The following is a 20,310-nucleotide window of genomic DNA, read 5'->3' as shown; positions in this document are numbered from 1 at the left end:
CGACCAGCCCATCCGTCTGGGGGTGGTAAGGGGTGGTCTTAATGCCCTTTACTCCTAACACTTGATAAACCTGCTGCCACAGTTTGGACAAAAAATTAGTCCCACAGTCTGTTAAAATCTCCTTGGGTATGCCTACTCTAGAAAAAAGTTGCAAAAGGCAATCTGCTACTTGTCGAGCTTTGAAAGATCTGAGGGGGAAGGCTTCAGGGTACCGTGTGGCATAGTTGCAGATAACCAAAATGTAACGGTGGCCTGAGGAACTTTTCTCTAGTGGGCCTACAATGTCCTATCCTCTCAAAGGGTGTATCAATGATGGGTAAAAACTGTAATTGGGCACGTACAACTCCTTTAGCAGAGGTTAGTTGGCAGGTTTCACATGAAGCACAGAAATGAGAGACTTGAGTGTACATCCCTGGCCAAACAAAACGGCTTGCAATCCTGTTTAGAGTTTTCTGGAAAGCCATGTGACCTGCCCATGGAATTGAATGACCCATCTCCATAACTCTCTGTCTAAACTGTTGTGGCAGCGCTAAAGTCTCAGTTTTTCCCTTTTTCTGATAGAAAAGACCCTCCTTCACCATGTAGGTGGCATCATCTAAACAGCTTGGGTTATTTTGCTGAACACCCTCTACATCTGTCACCCTTTCAAACCAGTGCTTCAGTGTCACATCTTGTTTTTGCAGTGAGCTCAGATCTGGGGGAAACTCAAAATCAAGCAGTTCTGGTGGTTTAGGAGGGCTTTGTGCTCCTTGTCTAAGTGAACCTTTTAGCTTCTCCTGCCTTCTCTGTGCTCTTGACTGACCCTGGCCCTGCTTCCCAGTCTACCCCAAAGAAAGGCAGCTCTCTGAGGACTCCCTCTGCACTCTGTGCTCTGGTGGTGACATTACATGGTTTTACAGGCAATGTGACTGAATCACTCAGTGGCTCACTGAAATCGGCTACTGAACTCTGACCCTCATCACTGCTCCTTTCAAGTTTGCATATTGGCTGGGTCATAAGAGTGTGGGTACATCATTACCTAAAATTACAGCGTATGGCAATGTTGGCGCTAATGCCACAGACAACAGAAAAGTCTGTCCCCCCACCGTCAGATAAACTTCAGCTGTAGGATAAACATGCTCATCTCCATGAATACAGCTTATACGTGATCTGTCTTCACTCCATTTATCTCTGGGGACCAAACCTGACAAAACTACAGTCTGAAAACATGCAGAGTCAAGTAATGCTATTTCACGCTTTCCATTGACCAGAACTGGGGCTGTATGGCCTGTGTCCCTCACTGTACCCACTGTGGCTGGTCTCGGGGCAGAACAAAGGAAAGATGGTTTAGTGTGGCTCAAGACTGGGCAAAATGGTTTTGTGTGCCCTAAACCATTACAGTGGTAACACCTGACATCATTTTTAGAGGCTCGGATGGTCCTGGTGGTTCTCCCAGCCAAAGGTGGCAGCTCGGCTTCCTTTTCTGGCTGATGTGAAAACGTCAGCCACCCGTGCAGCTTCCTCTGCTGTCTTGGGGTCATGCTCTCTGATCCAGATCTCCAGCTCTGGATGGACCATCCTGAGGAACTGTTCAAGTATCATAGTCTCTACTAGTTCTTTAACTGTTGATTTCTTCGGCTTAACCCATTTGCAAAAAAGGTCTTTTAGACGCACATACAGGGTTAACTCTCTTGGAGTTTCACCAGGCTCAATCTTGAGGGACTGGAATCTTCTGTGGTAAGTATCAGGTGTAATTTCATATTTTGCCAGAATTGCGGCTTTAACTTTTTCATATCTTTCAGATTCTTTCATGTCCATCAGAACATAAGCACTGCGTGCTTTGCCAGTGAGCAGAGGGACCAGACGCACAGCCCATCCATCTTTAGGCCAGTGACAAACCTGGGCCATCCTCTCAAATATTGTTAAGAACTTCTTTTGCTCTGGTCATCAATTTCTGTATTATCACATCATGTTCTTTTCTGTAGCCACCGCGATGATGATATCATCAGCTATGATGTGTACTCCTTGTATGTCGCCAAACGCTTCACAGTTGCGCTGTTGAAAAACCTTGCTAGCTGACTTGATTGCAAACGGCAGATGTTTGAACCTATATCTCCCCCACGGTGTGTTAAATGTGCACAGCAGCGATGACTCTTTGTCGAGCTTTACTTGCCAGTAGCCGTCCTTCTCATCCAGCACTGTGAATATCTTCTTACCAGCAAGCTTGCACAAAACCTCATCTGTTGTGGGGATGGAGTAGTGCTGTCTTAGTATTGCTTTTTTTAAATCAGTGGGGTCTAAGCAAACCCTCAATTTCTTCTTATCACAAAAATAATGCTCGTTCCTTGTTTGCTACTGTCGACAGGCTAACAAACCCTCCAGTGCCAGTAGCAGCTGAACATCTGTGTACCAGGGCCTGTAATGAATTTGCATCATTCTTCACTGCCAAAATTCAGAACATTAGACAAGCGGTCAGTGCCACTCTACCAGGTACTGGAGGTGTGTTGTCGTTTTGTCCACCTAAACCCAACTCTAATACCCTGACACAATTTGATCCAATTAATGACAAAAACCTTCAAGACATTATACAGCATTTGAAGTCTTCCTCCTGCAGCTTGGATATTTTACCAGCAGGGTTCTTCAAAAAAGTTTCAGACTGCATGATTCCAGACCTGCTACAGATTGTTAACATGTCTCTTCCCTCAGGTGTCTTCCCCCAAGTCATTAAGACAGCAGTCATTAAACCACTCCTGAAGAAGAGAACCCTAGACACATCAGTAATGAATAACTATAGGCCCATTTCAAACCTCCCAATTTTAAGTAAAATAATTGAAAAAGCTGTCTTTCAACAGCTGAACAATTACTTAATAATAAAAGGCTGTTTTGATGTTTTCCAATCAGGATTTCGACCACATCACAGCACTGAGACGGCCCTCGTTAAGGTCTTCAACGACATTCATTCAAACACAGACAGCGGAAAAATCTCAGTCTTAGTATTACTGGATCTCAGTGCTACGTTTGACACAGTCGACCATAATATACTACTGGACCGACTGGAAAACTGGGTTGGACTCTCTGGTACAACATTAAGTGGTTTAAATCTTATCTAAATGAGAGAGATTACTTTGTGTCTATTGGTGACTACACATCTGAACGGATGAAAATGACAAGTGGAGTACCCCAGGGCTCCATTCTGGGGCCTCTACTATTCAACATTTACATGCTCCCTCTAGCTCAAATAATGGAAAACAATGAAATTTGCTACCATAGTTATGCAGATGACACACAAATTTACATAACCATATCACCAGGGGACTATTATCCCATACATACCCTGAGTAGATGCATTGAACAAATCAATGATTGGATGTGTCAGAATTTTCTTCAGTTAAACAAAGATAAGACTGAAATAATTGTTTTTGGATCCAAGGAAGAACGACTTAAAGTCTCTGCTCAGCTTCAGTCTGTAATGTTGAAAACTACAGACCAAGTCAGAAACCTTGGTGTGACTATGGACTCAGACATGAATTTCAGCAGCCATATTAAGACAGTTACAAAGTCAGCCTACTATCACCTTAAGAATATATCCAGGATAAGAGGGCTTATGTCTCGGCAGGATTTGGAGAAACTTGTTCACGCATTTATCTTCAGCGGACTCGACTACTGTAATGGTGTCCTTACAGGACTTTCTAAAAACTCCATCAGACAGTTGCAGCTGATTCAGAACGCTGCTGCTCGAGTCCTAACAAGAACCAAAAAAGTAGATCACATCACTCCAGTTCTTAGATCTTTACACTGGCTTCCTGTCTATCAAAGAATAGATTTCAAAGTCCTGTTGTTGGTTTATAAAGCATTGAATGGTTTTGGGCCAAAATACATTTCTGATCTGCTGCCGCGCTATGAACCATCCAGACCTCTGAGATCGTCAGGTACCGGTCTGCTTTCAGTCCCCAGAGTCAGAAGTAAACATGGAGAAGCAGCTTTCAGTTACTATGCGCCACATATTTGGAACAAACTCCCTGAAAATTGCAGGTCTGCTCCAACACTCACCTCTTTTAAATCAAGACTTAAACCATTTCTTTTTGCCACTGCTTTTAACTGAAGCAATTCAAGTCTTTGAACTGCATTATTACTTTGACTCTACAGTCTTGTTTCTTTTAAAGCTTCTCTATTTTAGCCTACTTGTTTTGATGTTTGTCTCTTAATGTTTTTACTGGTCTTAAAATGCTATTTGTATTTTTTATTTTTTTTATTATTATTATTATTATTATTTTTTTTTTAATGCAATTTTTAATGTCTTTTAAATGAAATGTTTATGTCTTTTAATGTTATTTGTGTGTGCCTGTAAAGCACTTTGAGTTGCCTTGTGTCTGAATTGTGCTATACAAATAAACTTGCCTTGCCTTGCCTATCTTTCTTTTCAGTGATTACAAGGCTATTTACCCATGGTGTTGGCTCAGTCACTTGTGCAATCACATGTGCTCTGTAACAGGTCATCAAGAGCATAGACATATATACATAGACGCCTCATTGAGCGGGTTGGCCCGCTGCTGCGATACGTAGACGTCGCCGCCATATTGGAGGAGGCAGATCCGCTCCGTGAACTAATACGAGTCAATGGAGTGAAGTTTATAAAGCTCCGTCTACAAAGTGCTATAAGTTAATGTGTCTCACTTACACATTCACACACGTACAGATATATTCAGGAAACAGAGAGGAACCAAAAACAACGCCTGTAACGTTCTCTGAGGATTATAAACGTTAGCTAATCCTCATATGTTCAGGATACAGGTCGGCACCAAACCATTTTATAATGTTTTTATGAGTGTTTACAGCTGCTAATGTATGTATGTAACGCTGTTACTGTGATGATACATGACAATTAAATACTTAATCTGTCCATAATAACCACATCCTGACATGTAAATGTGGCATCTGTGTGAATCAAAAACAACGTTGTTTTTATAAATACAGTGATTTTTGATCTAAGTACTAATAATAACAATCATGGCGACAAAAATCAAGTCTGCAAATCAAGATCAGAAACTGCAACAGCAGTGAAGAGATATACACCATGACAGAACATTATAATATATGGTATAAAATAACATTTCATGGTTAAAAAAAAAAAAGTGAAGTATCAGCAGGCTACTATTATAAATATGCACCATATATAGTTTTCAACAGTGAGTACAGTACTAGTTAATGACACTGACAAACAATACAGTGCTTACAGCTTCTCCCCAGTTTAGTATGTTCCATATAGACAACATGTGGCTCAAATGTCAATTAGTGATCGACCGATTCATCGGCCGGCCGATTTTATCGTTTTTTACGTGAATCGGCATCAGCCGATGTGGGCTGCTGCGTTCGCTGATCTGGCATTATTTACAGACAGGCTCCACAGGCAGCTCTGTGTTGCTGGAGACGCTGCAGTGCACGTGCAGACCATGCATAACCCCTCCCCCACTAGGAGAGTGCTGGAAGCCTGCTCGTCAACACAACGGTAAGTTTTAAACTTTCAAAGCATCTTTTAACTGTTTAACTTAGCTGAAATATTGCCATACACATTGAAAGTGGAAACACGAATGCCAAATGCATGCTCTATATGTGTTTTGCTTGAAACTAAAGCTAAGCAAGTTTGTGGGTCCAAATGGTAAACAGGAATACAAAATGCCTTGTCTATAAAACTGCTTGCCATTGTGGCTATATGTATTCATACGGTAGCTGTTAGGAACACTGGTCATAGGATTAAGTAATGCCGACGTTGTTCCGTGCTTCCGTGGTGTTGTAGCAGTCTTATTTAGCTACCACCTGGCTGGAGGTTTGAAGGCGTGTGTGTGTTTCTGTCTCCCTACTTGGAGCGAGGCGGAGTTCCCTTGCCATCGCGGTGATATCATAGCGCAACCCCCCCAAGAAGAGCTTTATTGATGAGAGATATGTTTTATACGTAGTTGAATATTAATCTGTGTTAACGTTTATCATGTACCAGAAAAAGTGCACCGTGTAGGCCTTACTAGTGTTTAGAGCCGTGTGCACACGTTAGCATTAGCAATCCAGTTCAATGGTGGTAAAGTTTTTCAGTCAGCATCAGCTACCAAACAGAAGTTCGTGTGTGTGTGCATCTCACTCAGTGGGACACACACGCATCACAGCGATATATAAGAGTGCTGCTCAGACTGAAGGAGAGCTTTTAAAACTTTGAGAAACAGTTTTCTACTTTATAACGTTGATGAAATTTAGAAGAGAAACTTGAACAGTTTGTTGCTTAATGCGCATCTGACATCACGTTATTTTCCACAGCTTATTTATGTTCTGGGGTTGCCATTCTGGCAGCTTCTTTTACATTTTGGTTTAGACCTACTAGTGTGTTGTCTTTGCATATTAGGTGGCATAGTAGCCTAAGACATGCTCATTTTATTTTATGTAGAAAAATTTAAACCATGGCAGTCTTAAATTACAAATCAAGCACTTATTTCAATGGCTACTTATTTATTTATTGTTTATTGTTTGCTTAAATTATTTAAATGTGTTGACAAAATACATTTTGTGATGACCTGATTATATCAGCAAACAATGCATCATCAAGTCTGTGTTGTAGATGTGGAAGCCTTTTACCCTTGCACAGTTAACCATATGCACCAATCCATATGATGCACCCACATAATGTGGGTGATATTCAATGTAAGATGATTGCACAAGATTGACACTGATCTGTGTTTTTGTTTATTCTTTTTAAAGAAATGGCAGAGCAGAAAACCAATCCAGTGTGGCAGCATTTCACAGAGCCTACTCCCGGAAAGGCTCGCTCTACCTCACCTGTTTTTAATATTTGTTAAATACTGTTTACTTGTTCTTGTTCTACCTCACCTTTTTTAATTTCAATAAATGTTCCCTTTTTGAAAAATTAAGACTTGTAACATTTGTTATCATCATTGTGTAATTTTTATGATGTAAATTGAGGGAGCAAAAGTAGTATCGGCTCCAGATATCAGCTCAAGAAAATCGGCAGTCCGTATCGGTCATCGGCTAAGGCTGATGAAAAAAAATCGGTATCGGCATCGGCCCTAAAAAATCCATATCAGTCGATCCATAATGTCAATACATCTAAGGTGATGTACATAATGTGTTGTGAACAGTCTTCCTTATTCCATTTTGTCCCTCTAGGATATTCTATCTGTTGTCTGTTTTGTCTACATTTGGGTGAGAGTTTAGTTATATGTTTTGCAATGTTTTCTAGCTTTTGCTTAGAAACCAAATAAATATATTATTTGAAGGTCATGTCTATTCTGTGCATAGCTGTGTAGTCTGTTAATTGTTTGACAGTATAGAAAAAAGGATATAAGATCTAAATTATACTTTTTTTAAAGTTATGCATTGATTAAGCCAATATTTAAGTTCAGCTCTTTATTCAGTATCACCTCAATGGAATAGATATACATAAATTATATACACTACTCACAATAAGTTAGGGATATTGTGAGAGACTCAGTGGATTTCATACATACGGTGTTTGTTTCACTTCAGAGCGTTTTGGGATGGGGAGGCAATTGTATTGGGGTGATAGACACACCTCATTTTGTGTTTTCCACGTAATGGTCTCACTGTGTACAGTGTGCCTTACATATTGGGGCCAATACCAAAAAACTAAAAGACAACCCTTTTCAATGTGGCATCAATTTCAACATTCTGTGGGTATAAAAAGCTGGTATCGTCAGTAAGTCATTCCAAGTTCATCATTCAAACAGCCATGAACACACGATGTCACTTAGCGGACGAGCAGCACCACCTGGCCATAGCGCGTCTTCGGGTCGGTGGCAGGCAGTCAGATGTTGCTTGTGAACTTGGTGTGTCTCAAAGTGTCATCAGCAGACTTGCATCAAGACACAGAACTACTGGGAGAGTTCGTGACAGACCCAGGAGTGGAGCCCCACGAGTGACAGACCGCAACGATGACCAGTACCTAAGGACCTATGCACTTGGACATCGTTACGCAACTGCCACACAGCTGCAGGCCCAGTTACGAGATGTGAGGGGTACTAGGGTTTCCAGTCAAACCATTCGAAACCGACTCCACCGCTTTGGCTTGAATGCCAGACGACCGTTACAGGTGACTCCACTGACACCAAGACACCGCCGTGAACTTTTGCAGTGGGCACAAGACCATGTGACCTGGACAATGCAGCAGTGGTCTACCGTCCTGTTCACTGATGAGTGTCGGGTCACCTTGCACAGAAATGATGGTCGTCAGCGTTGCTGGAGAAGGCGAGGTGAGCGATACACCGAGGTCAACATGGTCCCCAAGGTTCCCTTTGGTGGAGGAGGTGCAACAGTCTGGGCAGGCATCACCAATCAGCGCAAAACAGATTTGGTTATTGTAGATGGCTCAGTCACTGCACGTTCTTACCTCAGAGACATCATAGAACCCATCATCATCCCCAATTCCGCCAGCACACCCCCAACTTTCCGTTCATGGATGATAATGCTCCACCACATCGTGCCAGAATTGTCACAGCTCGACTTCAGGAAGTCGGAGTGCCTCATATGGTATGGCCAGCAATGTCCCCTGACCTGAACCCCATAGAGCACGTCTGGGACCAGCTGAAGCAGAGACTGGATGATCGTACCCCACCCCCACGTGACCTGGCAGAACTGCGTGTAGCACTTGTGGAGGAGTGGAACGCATTGCCTCAGAACAACATCATAAGGCTAGTGAGGAGCATGAGACGTCGCTGTCAAGCTGTCATTGCGGCAAATGGTGGAAACACCCGCTACTGACATTGTCAATTTTTGTTATTTGGGGCTATCCTTGTTATTGTCTAAATTTTTGGGGTAATAAATATTAAACAAATGAAAATGGTGTTTCTTCTCATTCATTATTAGTAATATCAAAGGGAACTTTTACTTATTTCATTAAAATTCAGACCAAATAGGAAAAGCACTCTTGTAAATAACAATATCCCTAACTTATTGTGAGTAGTGTATATATATGCTTTACCCTTTTTAGTTATTACTGTTGAATAAAGTTGTTCCAAGATATTAAAGCTAGGGTCTACAATCCTGGAGAGCTAGTGTGGCAAGTGGAGGGTAGTAAAAGGTGTCACCAACAACGCCACCTGGGGAGTTTCGCCCCAGGAGATAGTTATCTGTTTAGAAGAAATAATTGAGTACCTTTGTTACAGGTCGCACAGTCCGAAATTACCACGGGCAAGAGACGTTTTTAGAAAAATAAACACAATTTTATTTAACAGTTAATTAATAAAACAGACATCATCGTCATCATCAATGGCTGACTCACGTGCTGCTAGGCTGCGGCCAAAATGAAGGGGTGAACAGGGCTGGGGTTACCTCGGTGCCCAAACTCAAATCAAGGAAGGGATAATTAACAAAAGCACCCGTGACACTGCACACACACATTCGTGAAGAAAAAGGCCCACCACCAGTGATTGGGTCACCGTCGGGGGCCCACAGCACCTGTCCACAAAGAAAAGAGAAAATATAAACAGGCCTCACAGTCCTAGCACAACCACTTGAACACGCACACACACACACACACACACAAAGCAATATACATTAATTGAATAATAAGAAAATAAACAAAACCCAAATAAAGTAAATGGTTATTAAATCAAGTTAACTAAATTATACAAAAGAGTCTCATTCACAAAAGATACAAATATTCTTAATTATATTAATTAATTAATTAAATTCCCAGGGGCAGCAATCTAAGCCCCAATGCCAGCTCCGCGACGAGCCTCCGAGGGAATAAATATTCTAGGGCAGGGGTACTCAAATACAAATCTTAAAGGGCCACAAAGATTTTTTTCAATAACTCAAAGGTCCATGTATTGAGGTCGGTCAGGCCACATGCAGTAATACTGTAATATTCAAAACAAAATGTCCTTTTCATTCTAAACAACAAAATACGAACTAAAATAAAATGTAATTTCCATTTTAACATAAATTAAAATACATAGTTGAATATTTCCTCTTTTTGTTTGCCTTCAAACATTGTGTCCATCACTTCAGTCATGCATTATTTTATTTCATTGTGACATAGATGTGACAAGCATCCTGCTTGCAGCTTGATATGACGATTTCAGTGCATTTATTTGTGTTGTGCTTATCGCTGAATTTTGAGGAAATGTCTCTTCAAAATTCCTATGCTTCGTCTCATAATGCCGTTTCAAATTGGAAATCTTCATCACAGCTTCTCCTGGCATATTGTAACGCACCTTGTGGACTGTGGCGCAATGACTCTTGGGTATTCTGTTGGTGTTGGTGTAATTATGGTTCGTGAATGTGTTTGTGAATAAGATGATATGTAAGATGGTTGTGGGTTAATTCACGTCATTTGTTCTTTGATTAAAAGGTGTTGAGTTTTAACAAGGATGATAAACATTTTGGCACCGTGAGTGAAAGGGTGTTTGCCGGGAGGAACTCCCCGTCCGTTACAATTTTTGAGTGTTTGAAAATACATGATGAGACGGAGTAGAATTAGTTAAACTACGTCTGGCCTTTGTTATCGCTGCACTGTCAGATACGTGGGGCTTGAATGAATGCAAATTTTAAATCCCTATTTCTCTGAGTCGCAGATTTTCACGGTTCACTTTGTAATCGCAATTTACTTGGAAACACGCCATTTTCAATCTTTTACCACCGGCAAAATGTGAAAGTTAAAAGTTGTGCTCGTAGCGGTGAGTGACCCAGCTGTCTCTGTATCGTTGGCATGGAGACAAATCCCGGTGCACACGTGCTGACCCAACCAAAACACATGGTGAAGGAATAAAAGTTTGGGGAGGCCGGCAGGCCGGATGCGGCCCGGGGGCTGCCTATTGAGGATCGCTGTTCTAGGGCAACACACAAAACAATAGCAGTCAGCTGGAGGCGGAACAACAGAATGGAAAGCGAGGAGCGGACAACGCCGACTTACCACGTGGAGAACACAACAACACCCAGATGGGTGTCCAGTGGGACAACCCAGTCCCACGGCACCAGCAGTCCGCCACACTGCAGCGGAGACAATTGTGTCACATTTACACAATCGACACATGAGTGGGGAGAAGAGGCAGCGGTGCGCTTTACTGCGCCTTACCTGTGCGCTGCAGAGATAACGTGCGTCTGTGAAGATAACGTGCGTCTATGGCGGAGACGCCAAGGACGCTCCAACGGCAGCAGAGCCACACCACCTGAGCTTCACCACGCTGACATCCACTCCGCCACGCCAGGCCACAGCCACCTACGGGGATGAGCAGGACGGCAAAAGGAGAGGGCGCACCAGGTGAAACCACCTGCTATATAGAGGTGCGACCGCCCATCAATCAGTGCACCGGAGAGACACAGCGCCCCGCTGTGAGGAGGAGTGAGGGTGCTCAGGCTACACTAGCAAGAGAGCTAGCAAGATTTGAAAGTGGCACCTCCTCTAAGTTCCACCCCCCCTCCCCATCCCGTCAGTGCTCCGTCCAAAGCCACGCCCCCACAAACTTGAACGCGCATCTGTTAGTGGGACTGGGAGAAGGAGATGCCGGAGCAAGACGCAGTAATTCAGCTGAATTTAGCAGGAAGTCAAGCGCCAAAATAACAAACTACATCCGGTTACTTTTCAAAATAAAACACTCTGTGTTGACACTAGCACACATCGTGAGGCCAGCTGTCTACCGAACTGCGCCTTGCGACTTAAGCTGCAACTGGTGGGGATTGCCGGAAGGCGGAGCAAAACCGGATCGGAGCCGCAACGCAGCGGACCTTATCCAGTGGAAATTGGGCCGACTCATTAGCCATTCTCATGGCTAAAAACGGCACACAAAGAAGCTAACGTTAGCATTGTGCTAATACGAGCTACAAACATAGCCAAGTTGGCAAACCTCACATATTTCATGAAAATAACAAATCCCCCTGAAACAAAACAAATAATTACCTGTCCAACAGAAAGAGAGCAACCTCTGTATCACTTTTCAAGCCCTTCACATGCCCCAGTTGTCTCCACCCTCAAATGCTGCACCGATGTTGACTCTGTCTGACTTCTTTCTTTAACCCGGGCTTTTTTTCGTCGCCGCCTTTTCAGCCTCAGGCTTTCTTTTCCTTGCCTTTTTAGTGGGGTGAGTTGTTACAAGTAATGCTGGCTGCATTTTCTCTGCCATTGTAACCAAATGAACGTCTTCTCCTGCAACTCCGTATTTCTGCAGAGGAATGTGCTGAATATTTCCGGCATCAGTGAAAGGTAACATGTGCGCGCGCGGAGGAGGGAGGGACAGAGGACGAGACATGAAGGCATCTGACCCGGACGGCACGGATTGGTCAGATTTTTCTCAGTCCTGCAGCTGCCACAGAGGTCCGATTATTTTTGTTCCTTTTTCTGAATACATAATGTATTGACTACTCTCAGGATAGCAGGATCATTTCACCCAGTATAACAAAATGTGTTTCTGAACAACATTACAGACCCTAGCTTTAAGGGGAGGGAAGAAGCTTGATCAAATGAAAAAATTTCTCCACTAATAACTTTCATAGAGTCCCTTAAATGACTTTACATGCAGCCAAAACACGTAGGCAATGTGAAAACTTTGTTATGGTATATGAATGTGAAATGTTTTACAAGTGATTTCTTTTACTTGATTTTTCTTTCTTTCTACTATGTGCTTTTACCATCCACATCAAAATCAGAATAACAGTGGGTCTTGAATGTATTGTCTAAACCCTGATCGTGCCATGCTCTCCCACTGTGATTAAATATTGGTTTAATCCACTCTATAGTACTATACTGCCACTGAGTGGCGATACAGTGTAAAAAAAAAAACACTGACTGGGACTGGAAATGTTGATTCCTCATGGAATGAAAAGTGTTTGGCCTCACATTTAAATTAAAGGTTGGATCATTGCGCCTATGGCCGGTATAGATTACTTAACTGATGTGCTAGTAAGTGCTACTTACTGATAAAAACAAACCCAACTCGGATCCACAGCTATTAAATCCACTCCAGAGTTTCAAAAAGTTAGTAAACGACCGGCCTTCAGGTGTTGTTCTCGGCTCCTACCTATTATGTTAGAGTTTTAGGGAGACATTGCGCACAGTCTTTATTGAAACCGTTCCCCTGAACCACTTGTCGGAGTTTTGTCATACAGTTGTCATATTCTACAGAAACAGCTAAACACAGACGTGCATTTAGTGTGTTCAGTGGTTTAAACATGAGCCTTTTACTTACATGCCTTTATTCTCCTTAATTCTGAGTGTATAAAAAAATAATTGATTTAAATGTGTACAGAAAATGCTAAGTTTCACGCGGCTTTTATTAATTAGCAAATAAATAAATGCAACATTTTAAGTCGCTCCAGGAGTGATAACGGGATTCCCACTGTGACCGTGAAGGCAGCACCGAGACTGCTGTAAACTGTGTAGTGGCTATGTGGATCGCCTCCATCTACAAGGGCGGGTCTTTTCTGTGTCGCTGCTACAGGGATACCAAGATGGAAATGCAGGGGCTTTCTGATGCCCAAAACATTCACTCTCAACATGGCGTCCTACATAGAACCACTCCGTTTCGACAGCGACCAGCCACAGGGTCGATTCCTCGTTTCATTTCCACCGAAAACGAAGCGGACAGATTACTTGAGTCGCCTGATCTACAGAGTAAAAACAACAACAACAACAACTACAGGCCAAGGACATCATCGTTTCACCTACTGGTGGAAAATGGCAGCGGCGCTTGTTCGCCTTTCACTAAACCACCAGCAACCAATAGACAAAGTGCCGGACTTCAAAACGTAACGTCCAATACAGAGAGAGAAAATGAGCTCATCGCTCTGCTTAGTTCGCAGGAGTTTGGAAGGACTGCCTGTAAATATGGTGAAGAGAGCGGGGATACCATATTGCAAATGGCGCTGCCTCTTTTTGAAGGGGAAGAGGAATCGATGCCGCAGCGGCATTTAACGTTACCGTCTCCAGTTTTACGGCAGCGCGAGGACTGCGCCTTCAAGCACCCCTCTCTGGCCAGCTACAGCGCTGCTGCGCCGGGGAGCTTGAATAGGGCGGACAAAACCACGAAGGAATTGTATGTCGTTTTTAATGTCGTCCAGGAGAATGGCAACGGTGAGGCCAACAAACACCGAGCGGATGTATCATGTGAGGACAGCGATAAAATGAAAGGTAAAAAGCCAGAGTGCTCTAAATCAAGTCATGGTGGCTCCATGGAGGTGAGAAACAGCAGCGACGTTAGTCTCTGTGAATCTAATGACAACCTGAACTGTCTCGATACCCAGGTCCTGAAAAAAACAGAGCATGTTTTTAATTTGATAAATGACACTTCGACTGTGGCTAATACTAAACAGACCGTCTACTGCCACACTGTCGAAGACGTTGTTTTGACGAACAAATATGGCGATAAGATTTGTGGCCAGATTTGTACCGAAAATAATGAAAGCAAACTGGTTAGGGAACCTTCGTCGCACTCCGGTATTGACGAGAGCAGCGCCTTGATGACAGGAAGCTCGGGCATCGTGGATTCCATGGATACCTCGGACTTTATTTCAGATTCAACGAGGCTGCTGGACAGTGCCAACCCGATCACGGCCTCCACAAGTCCGCCTGCTAGTGAGACCTTTTCCGGAACTATTACGATCAACAACCAAAGCATCATAGTGACCATAGAAAATGGGATATTGACTCTCGCTGCCCCACCGGAAGGATATGTACACAAAGAAGATGACATGGTCAGTCTGAAGGAGCACCTGGGCATGAAAGATCACGAGGATATTGTTCTTCTCAACTATGATAGTGGCACGAAATCTATCGGTAAGATCAGCAAGCTGGCGGTATCGAGCTCCAGCCAGCAGGACGAGCCCAGGCCTGGTTTGTCTGTGAGCGACTCTGAGCTGGCTCTGGTGGATGACTGCTCATTATCAGAGCTTGGCACTTCCCTGGACTCATGTCCCATCGTTAAGCAGGAAGCTGGTGTGCTGTGTGCTGTAACAGAGGCTGATCTGGTCACTCCGCACCCCAAAGCCACTGTTGCAGCCTGTGTCAACGGGGACTTGCAGGCCATACCGCTAATCAAGTTTAAGAAAGAGACAGTGGCCTCGTTTGGCTGTCCAGAGCCGGGCTGCTCCGGTATATTTGACACACGTCAGAAACTCAAGGTTCATCTCCTGAACCACGCAGACGACCCACGTCCCTACCAGTGCACCACGGAGGGCTGCGGATGGGCTTTCGCCACCTCTTACAAGCTAAAGCGGCATCTTCAGTCCCATGAGAAGCAGCGGCCACATACCTGTCAGTTTGAAGGCTGTGGGCGGCGTTTCACCACCGTCTACAACCTGAAGGCTCATGTCAAAGTCCATGAACAGGGAAATGCCTTCGTCTGCGAGATCTGCAGTGAGAGGTTCCGTAGCGCTACTAGACTCACCAATCACCAGAGGGTCCACTTTGAACCACAGAGGCCGCACAAGTGCGAATTCCCAGGTACCTCAAGCTCATTTTAAAAATGTATTTATTTGTTTTGCTTCTCTTTGTACTGAAAATATACGGGATATAGCCTAAATCAAGTTACTTCATAGCATAGCCTGATTAAATGAGCAGTTCCCCAGAAAATGTAAATCCAGTCATCATCACTTCCCCCCATGTTTATGGAAAGTCAGGTTAAGTTTCGTAGCCCACTCAACATTTCTGGAGCTTCACAGCAAAACAGCATTGTGGCATTCTCCTGAACAATTGGAGTAGCTGGGGACTTGCTTTAAAATACAACCAAAAAAACAACATCAAATGGCTCCATAGAGCTAGTCTGCTTTAGTCCAAGTCTCCAGAACCCCAGGGATCCCAAACTGATTTGAAAAGATGTCGTATACGCCCTCAACATGCAGGTCATGCTCGTGCACCCGCTTCAGACTGCTTTTAGCCTGGCAGCTAGAAGGAAGATTGCATTTTCCAAAAGGGGTATAAATATAAAGTACAATTATGGTTCCTTGAAGTCTAAATGGAATGTTAGTAACATGCTTTGGTCGAAATAAGCTGAAGGATAGAGCACAGCAGGGTTCTTGAAACACCAGTTTCACAGCCCTGCTCCAGGTGGCCAGTTTCAGTGCCTTTCCCTTTAAATGCTAATGAGCTACTGCGCTCCGCCCACGGTACCGCCCACCTCTTCCTGCCTGCGGAAGACGTGAGGACAGCATCATGTGACCATGGCAACGGCGGAGTTTCTGGAAGTAATGGCCGCCAGACAACAAGACTGCGGTCCGACCCAGAACAACAAGAGGCTCCAGAAGAAAGTAAGCTGCCAAGAATGAACATTGATGTTTCTCAGTGGTTAGTAGTTAAGTTTGGTACCTCGACATTACTTTTATGTGACTGCAGACTAACGAAAGTTTTACGAGCTTACTGGCCATCTGCCCCGCGTTGTTTCAAATAACAGCCCCCTTCTCCTGCCTCCAGTGTTTACATCATAAAGCTTAGCCAAACCTCGGCTGGTGTTTACTGCTGTTCAGTTGCAGTAACACGGATGCAATTTAGTAACAGCCGTTACAAGACAAAAGCGTAACCCCATATTATTATTTACCTTTATGTAGCCGGGTAAGTTGATTGAGAACCTCTTATTTGTAGTGACAACCTGTAATTAGCTACTGCCAGCAATTTTCAAGTTTTCAATAAGCCACAGTTGTCCCCCATCACCTCTCTACCAGCAGAATTGTTTTTTTTTACCAGTTACAACGGTTTATAAACTTTAGATATATTACCAAAGAAACAATGCGACGTGATTAGCGATTATAGTTTCCAATGAATAATAACAATTCTGCATAAAAGCAGGTGTTCCTGTGGCAATTGTGTACAAATGCCTACATAACCGGAGAATATCTGCTGTATGGAAATACCACAAATAAGTGTGAACACTGGGCAAACATGGTTGTCAATTTGCTGTCTCTCTTTTCTCTTATCTATTGTCACTCACTTACCTTTCATAATTTCTAGGTTACACGAGGACTACAGCAGCTTCCTGAGCCACCATCGTGCATGGTGGACCCTCCTGGCCTGTAACCTGTCTGCCTGAATGTGTCTGCACTGCAGGATGCACTGAACATTTATCGGACAGACTATTGACCTTTACGTCTGAGGGGAGTAGTGCAGTAAGATTTTAGTCACATAAATACTATTAATTTATCGCAAAAGTGTTATGATGAAAAGTACATAACTGATTCCTCTATCTTACATTGCTTATACAGTAGTTTATCTTTTACTTATTACCATGAAAATTACATATCAAACAATGAAAACACAGAACAGTCAGGAAAGATGTTTTATTGTAAGAAACATTTGTAAACATGTGTTGAATGAAATAATAACAAGAAGAAAATATAAAGTGAAACAGTTTGACTTTATATATCAACTTCAATATCATTATGAAAATAATAACAAAAAACGTATCTAGTTGCCATGGGTGTAAACATTCAGTGCTGACTTTATATTGAATTGTCTTCAGCCAATATAGCCTACAGAAGCTTTGTAAGCTGGTGCTGGAGCTCTCTTGGGTGGAGAGTGAGAGTTGCGTGGTCCGAGAGGTCTTCAGGGATTATGAGTTTCAGCACCTCGTTCACATATATTGGGCAGGGTCCTGGAAAACCTTCTCGAAGATCAGGTCCAACAGAGCATCACCGCAGTCTGCAGTGCAATAAACAAAAATGTATGTTTACAGGAAAATTGCAGTAGAACCAAAAAGCCTTGTGCTGTACTGTTGTGAAGTTTCTCTTATTTCTCCTAATTACTTCTTATTTATACATTCTCCTTATTATTTATTTTGAAAACCATCTTAAAAGAATTCAGATTTTAAGTGTTTGTGTTCAACCTTTTGTGTGATGCATGTGTGTCCATGTTTATTTTAATTTGTGAGGTTCAAATAAAAGATTGTAAAATTACGGAATGTCGCCTCTGTCTTCACGGGTTTGGCTCTGCACTCTCCCTTTCTTCCTGGACTTTGGAAAGCTCAGTTTAAAAAGAGGATCTCCTGGGGGGGACTTCCGGGTCACAGATGGAGTAGACGTGCTTTCCTCAATCTCCCGCACAACTCCATAAACATCGGTTTCAGAGCCTCGCTTACATATGTAATCGAACTGAACCAAACAATAAATACACAGAGAACCCCTTTTTCTCCGAAAAACAACGGAAATGGCTGCGAAATCCAACAAAAAGAAGGAATCATCCGCCCTCGCCCCGGCCTTGGCCTCGCCCGCCCCGGCTTCCACCCAAGACATCATGGCTAACATGACGAGCGTCCTCGAGCAACATAAAGAAGCCCTCTCACTTGAATTTAAATCGGCTATTGCACCGCTGGAACAGAAACTGGACTTTGTTCAAGCCACGGTCACCGACCACGGACATCGTTTGATTTCACTTGAGGAGAATGCGAACCAACTCAGCGACCAAATGGGGATGCTACAGGCTAAATGTGAGGCTATAGAGGACAGCTACGCTAAGCTAAAGGCTAAAACCATCGATCTTGAATCTCGTTGCCGCCGCAACAATATAAGAATAGTCGGCCTACCGGAATCCATTGAAGGCGCGCAGCCCACGACATTCTTCTCCAAGCTACTGGTAGACATTATCGGTGAAGAGACCCTTCATGCACCCCCGGAGCTCGACCGTGCCCATAGAGCCCTCTCAGCAAAGCCAGCCCCGGGGTCCAGGCCTAGAGCGGTAATCGCCCGTGTCCACCATTACAGAACCAAGGAAACGATCATCCAGGAGGCCAGAAGGAGAAGAGGTGAGCTGTCCTATCAGGGAAAACCGGTGGCGATATTTGAGGACTACTGCCCCGAGGTCATCGAACAACGCATGGCGTACCGAGAGGTGATGTCCAAGCTGTACCAACAAGGCCTTAAGCCATCACTGTTGTACCCAGCTAGGCTACTGATTACAACTAAAGACGGGAGGAAAAAGATGTTCTCATCGGTGGAGGATGCCGAGGCTTTCATGACACGCAGCGACGATGTACCACACTCACCAGCCGGGGAAAGGCAGTAACTCACTCGGGTGGCCGATGCTAGAGCTAAGCTGTTATATTCTTTGAGTAACGTTATATTAGCACGACAAGCTAATGTTTACAACGAATGTTCGTTCGTTCTCTTTGTTCACACCTAGTAGGCATTTTTTATAATACCTTGAACGCATAATACAGTTTATACATGGGTTCCATGTTCTCTCTAAACTGTCATTACAATGATGCTTCTGTACAATCGGCTGCCCTGTAGTCTGTTAACCACTTTTTTTTTTTTTTTTTTTTAGTTGCTATAAGCTACGGTGGTAGCATTTCCACACGGCTACTACGGGGACCGCCATGTTTGTTGTTTACACAGAGATTGTTTCATACTGTTGCATAGCAGCAGCGGCATGTGACTGTGAGCTCAGCCACCTTACACTGCACTTGGCTGAGGCTCCTCACAACTCCAGTAAGACTGAATGTGAACAACTTCTTATACTCAAAATACCTTGAATCTTTACCTTACTCCTTGTCACTTACTATTATTGTGATTATTATTATTGGTGCTACCTTCTAATCTATTTTACTATTATTACTATTGTTATAGCTTTGTATCTGTTCATCCACCTTAGTGGCATTTGACAGACAAGTGATTCAAAGACAGCTCTTATTTGAGGCACCTTGAATCTTTACTTTACCTTTTGTTACTCACTTTTACAGTCACTTTTTGTGACTATTATTATTGGTAATATCTCTTGGTTTGTTCTACTACTACTAGTTTCATCTTGGCTCTGCATCTGTACATCCACCTTAGTGGCATCTGATAGACGAGTGTTCAAAAAGACAGCTTTTATTTGAGGCACCTGTTATCATATGGGATTGAGGTAATTCCACAGGAAGTAAATGTACAGTTTTGCAAAAGTTAGGAAGAGCTTGCAACTGGCTGTTGCAGTTGCTATCTGGGATTTGTATGACATTCTCATTTTGTGTTTGTTTTTGTTTCTGTTCTTGTTTTGGGGTTTTGGGGGATTTTTGGGAGTCTCTATGGGACAGAGACTGAGGGATGTGTTACTGTGCCCCAAACTAGGCACCCTACTGTGTTTTCTCAGGGAGGCTGCGGCGGTGCTACCTCACGGAGTCCGTTTCATTTGCAAACTTTTCTTTCCACATTGTATACAGGATTCATGGGTAGCCCCTTTAACTTCGTGAGTTGGAATGTCAAGGGCCTTAACCACCCAGTAAAAAGAAAGAAAATATTCACCCATCTCAAACAGCTTAAAACTGATATTGTCTTCCTACAGGAGATGCATGTGCGCTCTTCTGATAACTCCAAACTTATGGCCTGCTGGGCAGCATTTCCACTCCACCTTCCAGG

General features: G+C 43.3%; 1 protein-coding gene and 2 long non-coding RNA genes across 3 annotated transcripts; 2 read left to right on the top strand and 1 right to left on the bottom strand.

Annotated features, from left to right (window-relative positions):
• Positions 1 to 5,385: 5,385 nt before the first annotated feature.
• LOC115583529 (uncharacterized) lies at positions 5,386 to 6,890 on the top strand. Its single transcript, XR_003984379.1, has 2 exons — positions 5,386 to 5,485; positions 6,721 to 6,890. It is a non-coding gene; the product is annotated as an uncharacterized LOC115583529 (long non-coding RNA).
• A 2,378-nt stretch (positions 6,891 to 9,268) lies between these two features.
• Positions 9,269 to 11,415, bottom strand: LOC115583532 (uncharacterized). Its single transcript, XR_003984382.1, has 3 exons — positions 11,075 to 11,415; positions 10,913 to 10,989; positions 9,269 to 9,453 (listed from the first exon to the last, which is right to left on the bottom strand). It is a non-coding gene; the product is annotated as an uncharacterized LOC115583532 (long non-coding RNA).
• A 1,950-nt stretch (positions 11,416 to 13,365) lies between these two features.
• On the top strand, positions 13,366 to 15,710 carry LOC115583510 (uncharacterized). Its single transcript, XM_030420451.1, has one exon. The coding sequence runs from the start codon at positions 13,381 to 13,383 to the stop codon at positions 15,451 to 15,453; it is 2,073 nt and encodes a 690-aa protein (XP_030276311.1). The 5' UTR covers positions 13,366 to 13,380; the 3' UTR covers positions 15,454 to 15,710.
• The last annotated feature ends 4,600 nt before the right edge of the window (positions 15,711 to 20,310 follow it).

The sequence above is a fragment of the Sparus aurata genome, chromosome 6, assembly GCF_900880675.1.
Source record: "Sparus aurata chromosome 6, fSpaAur1.1, whole genome shotgun sequence".
NCBI lineage: Eukaryota > Metazoa > Chordata > Actinopteri > Spariformes > Sparidae > Sparus > Sparus aurata.
Note: the sequence above shows the minus strand (reverse complement) of the source record. Positions and strands in the feature narration are given on the sequence as shown.

Bases quoted from the DNA above. Each gene is read 5' to 3' on its own strand.
- LOC115583510 (XM_030420451.1), top strand. From the start codon at position 13,381: ATGTGGATCGCCTCCATCTACAAGGGCGGGTCTTTTCTGTGTCGCTGC.